General features: G+C 44.1%; 1 protein-coding gene across 2 annotated transcripts in view; it reads left to right on the top strand.

Moving 5' to 3' along the window:
• The window catches only part of NALF2 (NALCN channel auxiliary factor 2), a 74,270-nt gene extending 61,179 nt beyond the window's left edge, over positions 1-13,091 (top strand). For both annotated transcript variants that reach the window (XM_074964500.1, XM_074964501.1), the window contains exons 2-3: positions 8,572-8,743; positions 9,781-13,091. In XM_074964500.1, coding sequence (XP_074820601.1) covers positions 8,572-8,743; positions 9,781-10,187 — 579 coding nt within the window. In that variant the 3' untranslated portion in view covers positions 10,188-13,091. The remainder of the gene's footprint in view (positions 1-8,571; positions 8,744-9,780) is intronic.
• Positions 13,092-13,800: the final 709 nt, after the last annotated feature.

Here is a 13,800-nt window from a genome sequence, read left to right as displayed (position 1 = left end):
TGTTTGCTTTTTTGCAACGGTATTACAATGTTGGCTCAAATTTAATTTGTGATCCACTGTAACCCCTTATCCTTTTCTGCAGTACTCCTTCCTAAGCAGTCATTTACCATTTTCTGTTTGTGCAATTCATTATTCCTTCCTAAGTACTTTGCGTTTGTCCTTATTGAATTTCATCCTATTTATTTCAGTCCATTTCTCCAGTTTGTCAAGATCATTTTTAATTCTAATCCTGTCCTCCAAAGCACTTGCAACCTCTCCCACATTGATATCATCTGCAAACTTTATAAGTGTATTTTCCATGGGTCTATGCCATTATCCAAATCATCTATGAGGATATTGAATAGAACCAGACCCAGGATAGATCCCTGCAGGACCACTCAATATGCCCTTCCAGCTTGACCATTGATAACTACTCTCTGAGTACGGTTTTCCAACCAGTTGTGCACCCACCTTAGAGTAGGTTAATCTAGACTATATTTCTGAGGTTTGCTTATGAGAAGGTCATGTGAGACAGTATCAAAAGCCTTATCAAAGTTGAGATATATCACATCATCTGCTTTCCCCCAACACAAGTCCTGTTACCCTTTCAAAAAAAAGGATATTAGTTCGTTTGATGTGATTTGTTCTTAACAAATCCATATACTGGCATGATGTACCAAATCCGAGGTAGGATATACTGTTCTCAGCTGTGAAATAGTCTTCTGAGGGTAGGTATTGAAGTTCCATTGCTAGATAAAGTCATGGAGGATAGGAGACTATGGGAAACAATCTGGCACTGGCCATGAAGTGACTACATCCTAAATGGCCCTTCCCATCCCTGCTGTCTAACTGAAACCCTTGGCATGATAGAAAAGAACAGACCTTGCACAGGCTGTGTATGGCTGCTATAGGCATTCAAGATTTCAAGTGCTATATGTCCACTTTGGGTCATTTGGCCACCATTGTGTCCATCTCCCTCTTAAAGACCTTAGGGAAGGTCTTGCTGTTGCCTTTGGTGCTGCAGATAGTGCCATTTGGGTGACTTCAGTCCTCACAGAATATTTATTTTACAGATATAGTTTCATTTTTATACATGTGCAGCAATTCTGTCTCCCTTTGGCACAAGGCTATAGTGCAGCCCAGAAAGTAAACAGAATACAATGGAGACTTGACTTGCAGATCAGCTATTTGTGGTATCTTTGCATCCTCTTGCGAGGGATTGCATCAAGGAGTTCTTTGCCTTCAGCATGTCACATTTAGCCATCCAGCTGCTGTTCATGCTCATGATGAGAGACACCTGTTCTGGAGTTGGTCAAATAATGAATGATCTTCCCTGGAAATTTGATGCCTTTTTCCTCTTCATGAATCACTCATGGACAGATCTTGATTTTTGTGAACGTGAACACTATTGATTAGTATTCACACCAAAATTTTTATGAACAAATTTCATCCTATGAGCTATGTGCAAACTGTTCACCCATTCTCTATTCATTACCCATCGATTGGGAGGAGTCCCCTAAGCCACATGGTATTGCTTCTGCTCCCTAACTGGATGACTTTTGAACAGGAGAAAAATGAATGACCAATAAAGAGAATAGTAAATAATTCCTACCTTGCACAAAGAGTAATTTAGGCTAAAATTCACAAACTTTGGAGACCCCATGAACATTTTAATGAATACTTGGTGGCTATTTAACCCCTCAAAAACAACAAATAGTATGACCCCAATAACAGCAAACTGAACTCAACACTTTCAGTCACCTAAATATTTAGGAATCACTTCCTATTTTATTTAACCATATTCTGCTCTGTGCACAGGGAAACAATGGATTCCTGTGAACACACACGGGTGCAGGATGAGAAAAGCATGGGAGCTTCCCAATAAGTTGCTATTATACTAGTTCAGTTGGGGCTTTCATCAGTGTCTAAAACTGCCTGTTATTTCCAGTTGCTGCTTCAAGACATATTCAAGGCTAGAAAGTTGAATCTGTTCCAACTATGAGATCAAGTCTGGAGCTGTCCATACTCTCTCCATTGTCCACACCTCCTCTGCAGGTTTAGGGAAGCTCCTGATCACAATGAATGGGTTAGTGAAGGGAGAACATTAATAGTGATTCATGTCAACCTGCCCAGTGGTTATCTAATATCAGCCAACAGAGAATAGAATGAAACCACTGCCTTTATGAAAAAATCCCACTGAATTTAATAGGAGTAAAGCCAATCAGGTCATATACAAATTACTGTAAAAATTTAAAGAATACTACAGAGAATAAAATCCTTTCTTTATATTTTTTAATTATTTTATGGAGCTATATACCAGGGAGATAATTCTGTTTCATAGATTTTAAATCCAGAAGGGACCATCTTGATCTTCTAATCTCACTTCCTGTGACATTGTCTAATTAAAATATAACCAGGCAAACCATTGTTGCTACCACTGTTATATAATTGCAATGAATCTTATACAAAGTGTAACATATGGCCAGAAAGGGTTAAGGATCCTGCAGGCTAAATGACCCAAAGCCAACCATTAAAGACATGTTAGAAAGTATGTGAATGGTAATTAGGGCTATTCCCTGCTAGATAGGCTAGAACTTTGAAGTGCAAACCTGTATTGTTAGAGAATTAGAAATTATACTAATTGTGTGTGTTTACTTATATGTTGTTTAATAATTAGCCATGTAAACAGACAGTTCCTGTCTGTCACTATAGCTATTGCTTCAGAGATCTAAAGGGAATATTAACATTTAGATGAATCTTGAATGCAATAATGTCATTGCCTATATGTCTCTTTAAAGTTTGTGATAGACTGCCTGATTGATAAATTATCTTATGTTAATCCATGTAGTTAATTACTGGTGAGGTTTAGAAAACAGAAGGTTACATCAAAAGCCTATTGTTCACCCAGGATTGTATGGTCAAATGGCTGCTAGAAACCAGTTTAAAAGATCCTGTCATCTCAGATCTGCTTGAGGCTTCATGCAGGGGAAGCCTAAGCCATAAGGACTGAGATCCCAGTCCTGACTGAGATCCCAGTCCTGACTGGACCACCCTGAATATAAACATTGGACTATAAGCTATGAACTGTTTTTGAAAGAACTCTTTGCAACTACAAAGGTCACTATCTCTGCTATGAATCTGAATCTCAAGAATTGTACTCATGTCTGTATGTATACTGATCTTTTAACCATACTCTCTCTCTTTTCTTTTTTAATAAATTTTAGTTTAGTTAATAAGAATTATCTGTAAGCATGTATTTGGGTAAGATTTGGAATATTCATTAACCTAGGAGGTAATGTGTCAGATCCTTTGGGATTGGTAGAACTTTTTTATATGATGAATAAGATTTTCAGTAATTCTCATCACAGTTGACTTGGGTGTCTGGGTGGAGGCTTAAGGCTGGGTTACTTCAAGGGAACTGTGTTGTTAGCTTCTGGGTAACCAGTGAGGTATTACAGAAGCTGTTTTGTGCTGGTTTGATAAATCTAAGTATTGGAATATTCACCAACTTTAGGGATTGTCTGCCCCATTCTTTGCAGTTCACCCTAATTTAAGTGACCTCAGTTGGCTCCCCTGGGACTCCCATCACACTTCCTATGGCATAACATAGGCCACAGAATTTCACCTAGTGACTCCTGCACCTAACCCAACAACGTGTGATTGAATTAGAGCATATTTTTAGAAAACCATCCAGTCTTGATGTAAAGACTTCAAGAGATGCAGTCTTAAATATTAAATCCTATAGAATGGCAGAAAATTTCTCTAGAAAAGTTATCATTTCCTATTAACTTTTATAGGATTTTACTATGAGAATGAAGTTATTTCTCCTGTGACCTAGTCAGGCTCTGAACCCAGATTTTAAAGTAGTAACACACTGTGCCCTTCATCCTCCCTGTCTGCTTTCATTTGTATGAATGTTACTTTTCTCATCCCACTGCTTTGATAATAGAACTAAAAGGCCCTGCAGATTTCTGCTAACACAAGATGTAATGGGATGAATGCACCCTCTAATGGAGAAGATGGGAATAAACCTTTCCTAGGCATCAGATTAGAGAAACTGTATTTTGGATTCCTCATAGTGCAAGATATTTTATTTCAAGTAAGCTCCTTGGGGAGGACCCTTCGTTGTCAGATGACTTTGCAACTGACCCATTTCTAGAGTTTGTTGCTATCCCATTTCCTGCCAAAATGCCCACTTCTTAAATGTATTCCCCATTTGGTTATCATTTCCCAATGCTAGGCCTCACCCTGAAGCCATTCCAGATACTGTTCCCAAATGTTATTACACTACATTTTAAAGAGAGAGTGAGAGAGAGAGCAGCTAACTACAAGCACATGTCACTAGCAGTTTATCTCATGGTTGTTCTTCCATCACTGTAACCCTTGCCTTCCCACACCCCCTTCCTTCACTTATTACCATTTCATGCTGTGTAATTTCAACAGCAAGCTGCTTGGGGCAGAGACCTGTTACTCATTTGTTCTCTAAAGTGCCATGCATAGCTATAGTGTTGTATAAGTAATAATATTGCACTGATAGGCACATAGAGATTGCCACACTGGACCAGAGCAGCAGTGCATCGAATCTGGGATTCTGTGTCTAGCAGTGACCAGTGCCAAATAGTTCAGAAATAGACACAGATATCTCCACAGTGGACAACTATGGGATAAACTGCTGCTACAGGAATTTTCTTCATTTCCTTTGTTACTTAGTTGATGGCCCTGAACCATGAGGTTTTCCTCTCATCACTTTTTTTTAATTCTGTCTAGTATAATGGTTTATGTTCTCACTGTTCATGGAAACCTTGCTGGAATCCTGCTAAGGTCTTGGTCTCAGTGATTTCTAATAGCAATGATAAAGGCCTCATGTCCCAGGTGGCCAGCCCCTTTAAGGGGATATAGGCCCAATCCCACCTGTGACACAATTAGCTCACCTCCTGAAAATAAAGGTCCTGTGATTGGTGGATAATATCACCAACCAGTCCTTCTGGGGAAAAGATAAGAGTAGAGGCCTATTGAAGAGCTGGAAGGAGTTAAAGGCTCCTGCAGGCTGCAGAGAGCAAGAAAGCTCATGCAGGGGACACTGGGGCACCAGGGGGAGGCCAGACTTGGCAAGAAGGACTAGGAGCAGGAGCTGGATATAGAGAGGAAGAGAGACCCCGCAGGTAGGGTGACCAGATGTCCCGATTTTATAGGGACAGTCCCGATATTCAGGGCTTTTTCTTATATAGGGACCTATTACACCCCACTCCCTGTCCCGATTTTTCACACTTGCTATCTGGTCACTCTACCCACAGGGAGAAAGGATTGGGCCCAGCTGGAGACTGGAGTGAAGACTTTTTCTTTTGGCCCACTAGGGGGGGAACACTATTGATTTCTGTTCTGGAAAGACTTGATCACCAGCCTGGGTGGAACCAGTCTGGATGGTGGTGTCAACGGGACCGGGAAGAAACACAACACAAGCATCAGAAGGAGGGTTGTAGAATTCCCTTAGTTAGGAGGAAAGGGTTTGGGCCACTGGAAATCATGTGTAGGATTAAATAAATTAGACCCCAGCCATAAGGGGAAACTTTTTTTGAACACCTTGGATTGTGAGGAGTTTATTGCAAAGGTGTGAGAAAGGAAAACAAAGGCAGGGTTGTGCAGGCCCCTCCCACCCCCAGGCCACAAGGAGGGCTCCCTGTAGGCAGTGACACTGTCACACCTCATTTATTTAACTGGGGTTTTGAGTAACTTGGAAAACTAATCACCCTTTCTAAAGTCTACCGTTGTCACAGGCCTGCCTCCACAGCCATCCCCTGAATGGTCCTGCTTCAAGCCGCAGCGCCCTGCCTCCTCCTGTTCCCTCCTAACAATGGACACGGTCAGGGAGATGTGTGTGTCAAATCTTACACTACTGCAGCCTGTGTTGTGCTTGTTGTGGGGATAGACAGAGACATGTCTCTAGAGCTGTCAATCCAGCACCTCAATCTCACCTGCACTGTTTTCCCTTTCAAAGGAAAATTAAATTACAAATGCCAAATGATATCTGCCTGTGTTTGGTAGCAGAGAGAGAACCAGCAATGTGCAGCTAGTGGACCTACAGGTTGCACCTGATAGCACAGGGTTGAAGACTGGGGTCCAACATCTGTTGGGTGCTGCTTTAAGTAACACTACAGATTATGTTTTTCCTGGTGAATTAGGTATGTCCTACTGAAGTGAAGCATTTGGGCCAGAATTAATCACTTCAGCTGCAAAGTTCTGCAGCCCCAAGGAGGTGGGAATGCTGCCATGTCTTCACCTCGCCCTGGGATACATGGGAGTTTTGCGCAATTCTGTGTCATATATTCTCTTGCTGCATCTTGGTCATTCACAGCAAAAGTGATGATACAGCCTCCAGCACAGCACAGGGCTCCAAGCTAATAGAGTTTCTGTGCCATTGGATCACACAGTAGGAGCTCTCAGTGCTGTGGGAGTCTGTGCTAATTCAGAAGGCTGTTAGGAGCTTATTCTCAGTCTTTCCCCAAAACCTGACCCTCCAAAACCTGACCCTAGGGGCTCACAACAGCCAGTCCCTAAAATACTTCATACTAGCAAAGGCAGGAAATGTCCATCTGAGCTAGCTTGTTAGGGCCATGATTTCTCACTATGGGTCCCAGCCAGGTCTAACCATGCCCACCTGATGTTAACTGCTCCGCTCCATTCTGCAAAGCCTCACTTTCCTGGGCTCTGACGGCAGCTGAGCAATGAAAAGGAAGATGCCCCCGATGCTGCAGGGCAAGACAGGGTGTTTCACCCTGATACACCCTGGCTGGGTTACCAGTGGAGCTACCTGCAGGCACCTGTTCTGTTTTGTACTGGAATACATTAGCTGTTTCCTTAAGACTCTGGCTGGGTATTGGGACACTTAGAAGAGAGGAAAGGAGTAGTGAAGAGCTTGGGAATGGGCTCTTGTAAGTGGGATACTTCCGGGACTGGGTAATTCCAGACAGTGCATGTATCACTAACTCAGTATTACTTTGGTTTGCATGATTTGGTTTCTGGAGGGGAGGGGCCTCTCCACTAGCCAGTTCTTGAGGGGTATTTGCTCTCCCCCACTACTGCGTGGTTTTGTCTCCTTTGGGGCGGGCAGGCCTTGCCTATGCTGTTTGCACTAGAGGAGTTGCTGCTGTTGATAAGCCTGATAGACTTCAAAGCCAGAGTTTATGGCACATGTGGAGTATGAATGTTGAGGCAGGCACAAGCAGAGCCTAAGTTACAAGCTACATACAAGCTAGCCTTTGATTCTGAGAGTTTTGCAAAGTTCAGCTCTAACCAGCTAAAAGATGAACATAAAATCCTTGTTTAGGGGCATACAGGAACATTTCTAGTGTGGTTAAGCATTGTTTGGTACATACTGGCAATTAAAACACATCTATAAAATGCAATGTTGCCCATGAGATATGCCCATCTTAACCAAGAGTAATGGCATGTTTTCCATGAATAAAAGATTCCACCTAAGCAACAGGTCAATGGATGTAGAAGATTAAATAGATTTAACGGCGAAGCAGAAGAGGAAGAGGCAATTCTAACTAACAATGAGCTACCTCTTATTAACATCGTTCAGAATAAAGTGTGAGGCAGGATTGGTAATATCCAGGAATCTCCCCAGTGGCTGGAGCTAGTGTAGATTTTCCAGCAGTCATATGCATATAGGTATTTTCAGACTGGACCACTTCAAAGGTCCATCAAGCCAAGTTTCCAGTCTCCAGCAGTGACCAATGCTGGACACTTCACAGGAAGGTGTAAAATCCCTATAATGATTATTATTGTGCAGTAGTGTCCCAGAGGTAAATTCCTTCCGGACTCCAGCTGGTAAGCAGTTTACATCTCGAAGTGTAAGGATCAAGAGCCTGGGTAATTTTATCTTACCTAGTGTCACTGCAGATGCTATTCTGTTTCATATAAGTGTACATGTATCTTTAATGCCTCTGTCAACTGTTACTTGTTGTGGGGCTGCTCATAAGGGCGAGATTTCATATCCTGGTTTGTTATACTGGCTGCCGATGCTGGTTTGCTGTTACAGAGTTTCTCATTAGTGTTGGGCTGCACAATATAGTTTGTAATATTGTAGGACTACTTACCAGGAACCAAGCTACCAGTGTTATTTTGTTATTTGTAGGGTTGCTTATGACTCAGGGTCATAAGAGGAAAAAGCATTTCCATACTTATTTTTAAAGAGGAAATAAATAATTTCACGAATTTTGCAAACAGGTGAAATTTTGAGCCTACCAACCTTGACAGTGTCACTAAAGCCTCTAATGAATGATGTCTAAGGACCTACAAGTAGAGGACAGTAGCCTATATGTTCATTTGCTTTACTCTTGTAGATGTTTTAGGTTGTGAATTGAATTTCACACTGTCTCACATCTTTCAGTTTGCTTAAAAGAAAACAGTTAATTCAATAAGTAACCCTGATGTATTAACAAATATTTATTGAGATTAAACAATGGGGTAAAAGCTCACCATTCATCTGCCTTTAACTTGCACTAAGCCACAAGATTATTAAATGGTTTTAATATACATATTTTTGCTGATGTGACGTTGTGTCTTGCGGTGTCTTGTTTTCTCCCTTAGGCTGTCTACAAGGCCTGGCTGTGCTCCGAGTATTTCAATGTGACACAACAACAGTGCCGACACCGGATTCCATGCAAGCAATACTGTCTGGAGGTGCAGACCAGGTGCCCCTTTGTGTTACCTGACAATGACGAGCTGATCTATGGAGGGTTACCTGGTTTCATCTGTACGGGTAAGAAGGTCATGGAAGTAGGACAGGTGTCCCTGTACTGACTTCTTATCTCCTGCCCATTGTACATTTCAGGAAACGGAGGAAATACAAAAAGACAGGCAGACAAATGTGTGGGGTGGATGGGGAGGATTTTCAACTCATGTTCAAGTAATAAGTTCCATTTCTCTAGAGCCTTTCACCCTGAAGACTCCTATAGCACTGTACAAATCTTGGCCAAATCTTGAAGTCTTTTTGCATGTGTGTAAGGACTTCAGGATTTGGTCATATATATAAAATAAATATATATATAGGAAGTACATTATCAATTATTGAAATATTTCCATCTCTGAGATGGAATATAGCTGTTTAGCAGCCTCACAGCAACACTACCTGACAATTTAGGGCAGGACGTGAAAAACAGCCCCACCGCTAACTGAAACTTCTATTTGGTGAGGCAATATGTGACTGTGTTAAAGTTTGACCAGCTCATTGACGCTAACTGATACAAAAGATGTCAGAGGATTTCCTTTTTTAAAGTGTGTTTAGTATTCATGGCAGGTGCTCAGAGACTGAAGTCCTCTATTTATCCATACATACAACAGGTACAGCATAGGTATGGGCGGTACTAACTTTCCATCCTGCCACCTACCATAGCACTAGGTTTTCCTGGCAGTTCTCCCATCCATGACTGAACCTGGCCTGATCCTATAGTTTGTAAGATCTGATAAATACACAGCCTGAGATGTTCACAGCTTTGTCCCAAATTATCATTACACTTGGTCCTTGGATCTTGGAATAAAGTGGACCTGGATCATGGTTGCTTTTTCTCTGGGGGAATGTGGCCTAGGGTCTTAGTCCCAGAGAAAATCTGCCAGATGAAGGTGCTCAGGGTCCCAGTCCTTAGGCTGAAAGTTGTCCAGGAGCAGGCAGCCAACCAGAATGGAAACCCTTTTTTCCTACTGCAGGTGGATTTTCTGGCAGGCCCTATGGCTTTACTCTCTATTGCACTTCCCCTGCACGTTCACTGATTCTCTCCATCTGTTGTTATGTTTTGCCAGGGTTGCTAGAGAACCAATTATCCAATGAGGAAGCAAAGTGCTGCGATGTGCAATGGAACTCTTGTGACCACCCACCAGACAGCAACTACAATGCGTCCCCCAAATCCACAGAGTCGGAGTCATTCCATTACCACCGTCATGACCCCCACATTCATCACCACCAGCAGCATCACTATCACCTCTACCACCACCACCAGTACCACCAACGCCACCCACCATCTTTGCTGCCTGTCTCCGCAGGGTCTCGCCTCAGCAACAGCAAAATCAGACTGTGCGTCCTGGTCCTTATGCTTCTCCACACCATGGTGTCCTTCTCAAGCGTGCACAGCAGTGAGGGGACTGCCAGCAGGGGCCTGAGCTTGGAGGCCCTACCTGCTATGGATGAGAGCATAACAAGAGATGAGTGACCCAGAGGGGGAAGGAAACGTCCAAGCAGAGTGCCGGCTCTTTTCCTGCCAAGGGGGGCACACGCTATTCCTCCAATGGGAGGCACGGGATTGGAGGTGATGCGCACACACACACCCCTACCTACACCCCCAAGAGCTGCTCGCCACGGGGCATCCCCGTGATGAAGAGTCTTTAATGCGCACAGGGCTGCAGGACTCAGCTTTGAGAAGGGTTCAGTTATCAACAGCCTTTCAGCTGTGTGCATCCTGCCTGGTAGAGGCTCTGGGAGCTAGCGCAAAGAGGTATAGAAAAAGGGAGGGGGGCTGGGATGGGAGAGGGTCCCTTTGAAAGAGTTCTCCCCATGGAAATGCTACTGCTCTCCCTGCCACCTATGAAGTATCTCATGTGGTGCCCCTATTTTTTCTACCAACTGGATAATTCAGTGCAATGGGTTCAAGAAATTGGTTTATCCATTATTCCTTTTTTCCCCTCAGTCTTTAAACTTCACCATTGTATATCGCCAAAGCTGCTAGGTGGTATATACAGCAACTCAAACACCTCAAAACAAACCCCAGCTAACTTCTCAGCAAACCTCTCCCTGCTGAGGGATAGTCTTGGGTCCTTAGTGTGACCTGGTGACCCCTCAGTCTGGGTAACCCTGGTGTTAGGCTCACTCTCTTGCCAACAGACAAGATCCATTGCTAAGGCTAAGTTGTTGGGGTGGAAGATGTATTACCTGGCATTGTGTGTGCCATTTGGGGTTGTGTTTCTTACCTCAGTCAGCCCTTCCTTGTCTGTGCCACTCTTGTCCTTTGATACACTGAACATAAAGAACATCCCCTGTGGGTGTTGGCAGTGAGTAGAGAGATGGCTGTAGTACAGGATGGAACAGGAAATTATATTCCCAGAGTTCTTAACACTTCACTCTTCAGTGTGTCCTCAGAATTTCCTTAAACTCCTGTACTTTGTTTTCTCCAACAGCATGTTTGAGTTTGGAGAGGGCAGCACTTAGGGCAACAAGAATCTGCAGGGGCAGAGCTGACTGCACTAGTTTGCAGTGGGGCCAGGGATGGTAACAAATGGATAAAAAGCCCCAAATTGCACCCTCTAAAGTTGCCACGTTACAAACTCTTACAGCATGTGGGAAGAGAAATCCAGCCCATAGGGAAATAGTTTCCCAAATAAAATGCCACCAGCTAACAAAGCACAGGTGTGGAAGAGAGGTTTCATGTGCACTATGTCCATTACTGATCATACAGCTCCTGGAAGTCCTGCTGAAACAGCCACACTTAGCCTGGCAAGATGTTGATTGGCAACGCTTAGATTGTCCAAACACAGTCATACACTGGAATTCAGCCCCATCCAGACATAGGATCCCACCTCTAACTCTGACCTTTCAAATTCTCCATCACAAGGACTGAGATTTATACTCATAGGCAATGTTGCAATTTGAGGTATGTAGCACTCTCTTCTCTCCCCCTCCCCCCCCCATGTCCCTTTATAGCTGATATTTCCTCCTGCAGAGCCTACATTCAGGGTGATTTCTCTCATACTCGCAGTGATGTTACTGTACTGGGCTGATGATATCACTAGGAGGAGCAAATGACATTTTAGGAAGGAATGCTTGGGGGCCTGGCTGGAACCAAAGACAAAAGAATCAGGAATGAGAGAAGAGTTGAGGATCAAATATTAGTGAGGACAAATCTCACTTTGGAGGGGTAAGGCAAGATGAACTTGTTGCCCAACATCAGTATGAAGTGAAGCACAAGGAGACAGAAAAGCATGTTGTGTACAGTTAGATGCTCTCCCTCTCTCCAGGTCACAGTGACCGGGAGCATTTATTATTCATCTTGCATGGCTCATTTAGGGAAAAATTAAGATTTAGATCCCACCACCTGAGACAGCATGTTCAGAGGCCGAGTGGTTGTAACTAGGGGTCAGGCAAACCAACTGAAATCAGAATTAGACTGGTTCTTCTGTCAAATCTCAAACCAAACCCAGACCTGTCTGAAGGGCAAAGAAATTTCTTTAAGTTCAGGATTTATAATACTTTTGTATTTCCTGGCTTCTGTTGAATTGAAGCAGAAATAACCAAAACACCATGAGAAAAGCTACTTCCTGCCTGGCTGGAAGAAGGAAGTACCAGAAATCTCATGGGAAAGCTGGATTTTCTGACATTTCCAGCCCATTTCCAGACCAAAGAGGATCGGAAAAGCAGCAGAATGTTTGGATTCTTATTTGACTTGAACCTCAGAATTTTTGGATGATGTTTACATGTTGTTATTTCCCATGCACTACCAAAGTCACAAACGCATAAAGCCTGTGAACACCATTCTCATAGTGCCAAACCGACCCATTGGCTATCAGGCTAACACTGTGTAATAATGCTAATACAACTAGTTTCCAGGGCAGATCCTGGGGACACTTCTTAAGACAGATCCTGTTGCTGTTTGCACCCACTGTGGCTAGGACAGACCTTGTGTGAACATTCACAACAGCTACCATGTATTTGCAGTTTGGTTCACTCTGATCTAAGAACAGGTATGTGCAACAGTTTAGCAAACATGAATCAGACTTTTTTGATCTTGGGAGTTTTTTGCCTTGAAACCAGCCTTTAAAACCAGCCTTTGTGATAGCTATGATGACTTGACCAGATGACTAGGCCAAAGGAACATGCACAAGCATGTTCCTGTATCAAGACAACAGACTCTGACTCATTTTTTAAGGAAACTAAACTTCACTAGTATTGTGAAGGTTTGAGTGGTCACCTAATTCGAAGTGTCTACTTCAGAGATAGGATGAGTACAGTCTTTAAACCAGGGGTGGGCAAACTTATTGGCCCAAGGGCCATATCTGGGAACAGAAATTGTATGGTGGGCCATGAAAGCTCACATAATTGGGAGGCGGTGAGGGCTCTGGTTAGGGGTGCGGGCTCTGAGGTGAGGCTGGGGATGAGGGGTTTGGGGTGCAGGAGGGTGCTCTGGACTGGGACCAAGGGGTTTGGAGGGCGGGAGGTGGATCAAGGCTGGGGCAGAGGGTTGGGGCACAAGGGTGCAGGCTCCAGGTGACGCTTACCTCAAGCGGTTCCCGGAAGCAGCGGCATGTCCCTTCTCTGGCTCCTATGTGGAGGCACAGCCAGGCGGCTCTGCATGCTGCCCCGTCCACAGGCACCGCCCCTGCAGCTCTCATTGGCTGTGGTTCCCAGACAATGGGAGCTGTGGGGGTGGTGCTTGGGGTGGGGGCAGCATGCAGAGCAGAGCCCCCTGGCTGCCCCTATGCTTAGGAGCCGGAGGGGAGCCATGCCACTGCTTCTGGGAGCCGTGTGGAGCGGTCCCCAACCCTGCTCCCTGGCTAGAGTACCAGAGCAGGACAAGCCCCAGACCCCACTCCCCAGTGGAAGCTCGAGGGCCGGATTAAAACGGCTGGTGGGCTGGATGCAGCCTGCAGGCTGTAGTTTGCTTACCCCTGCTTTAAACAATACAATAGGATGGAGAAGAGCAGACCAGTTTGCACATCAGCACATGATCCTGTGTCACCAGACTTGTTCAATGTCTGGTCTGATTCTGTTCAGGTCAGACACCAAGCGGAAAACTCCAAGTACTGCTCAGCCAGAGGTGGGCATAGTGGCCTATT

This window comes from Natator depressus, chromosome 9 (genome assembly GCF_965152275.1).
Source record: "Natator depressus isolate rNatDep1 chromosome 9, rNatDep2.hap1, whole genome shotgun sequence".
Classification (NCBI taxonomy): Eukaryota; Metazoa; Chordata; order Testudines; family Cheloniidae; genus Natator; species Natator depressus.
Note: the sequence above shows the minus strand (reverse complement) of the source record. Positions and strands in the feature narration are given on the sequence as shown.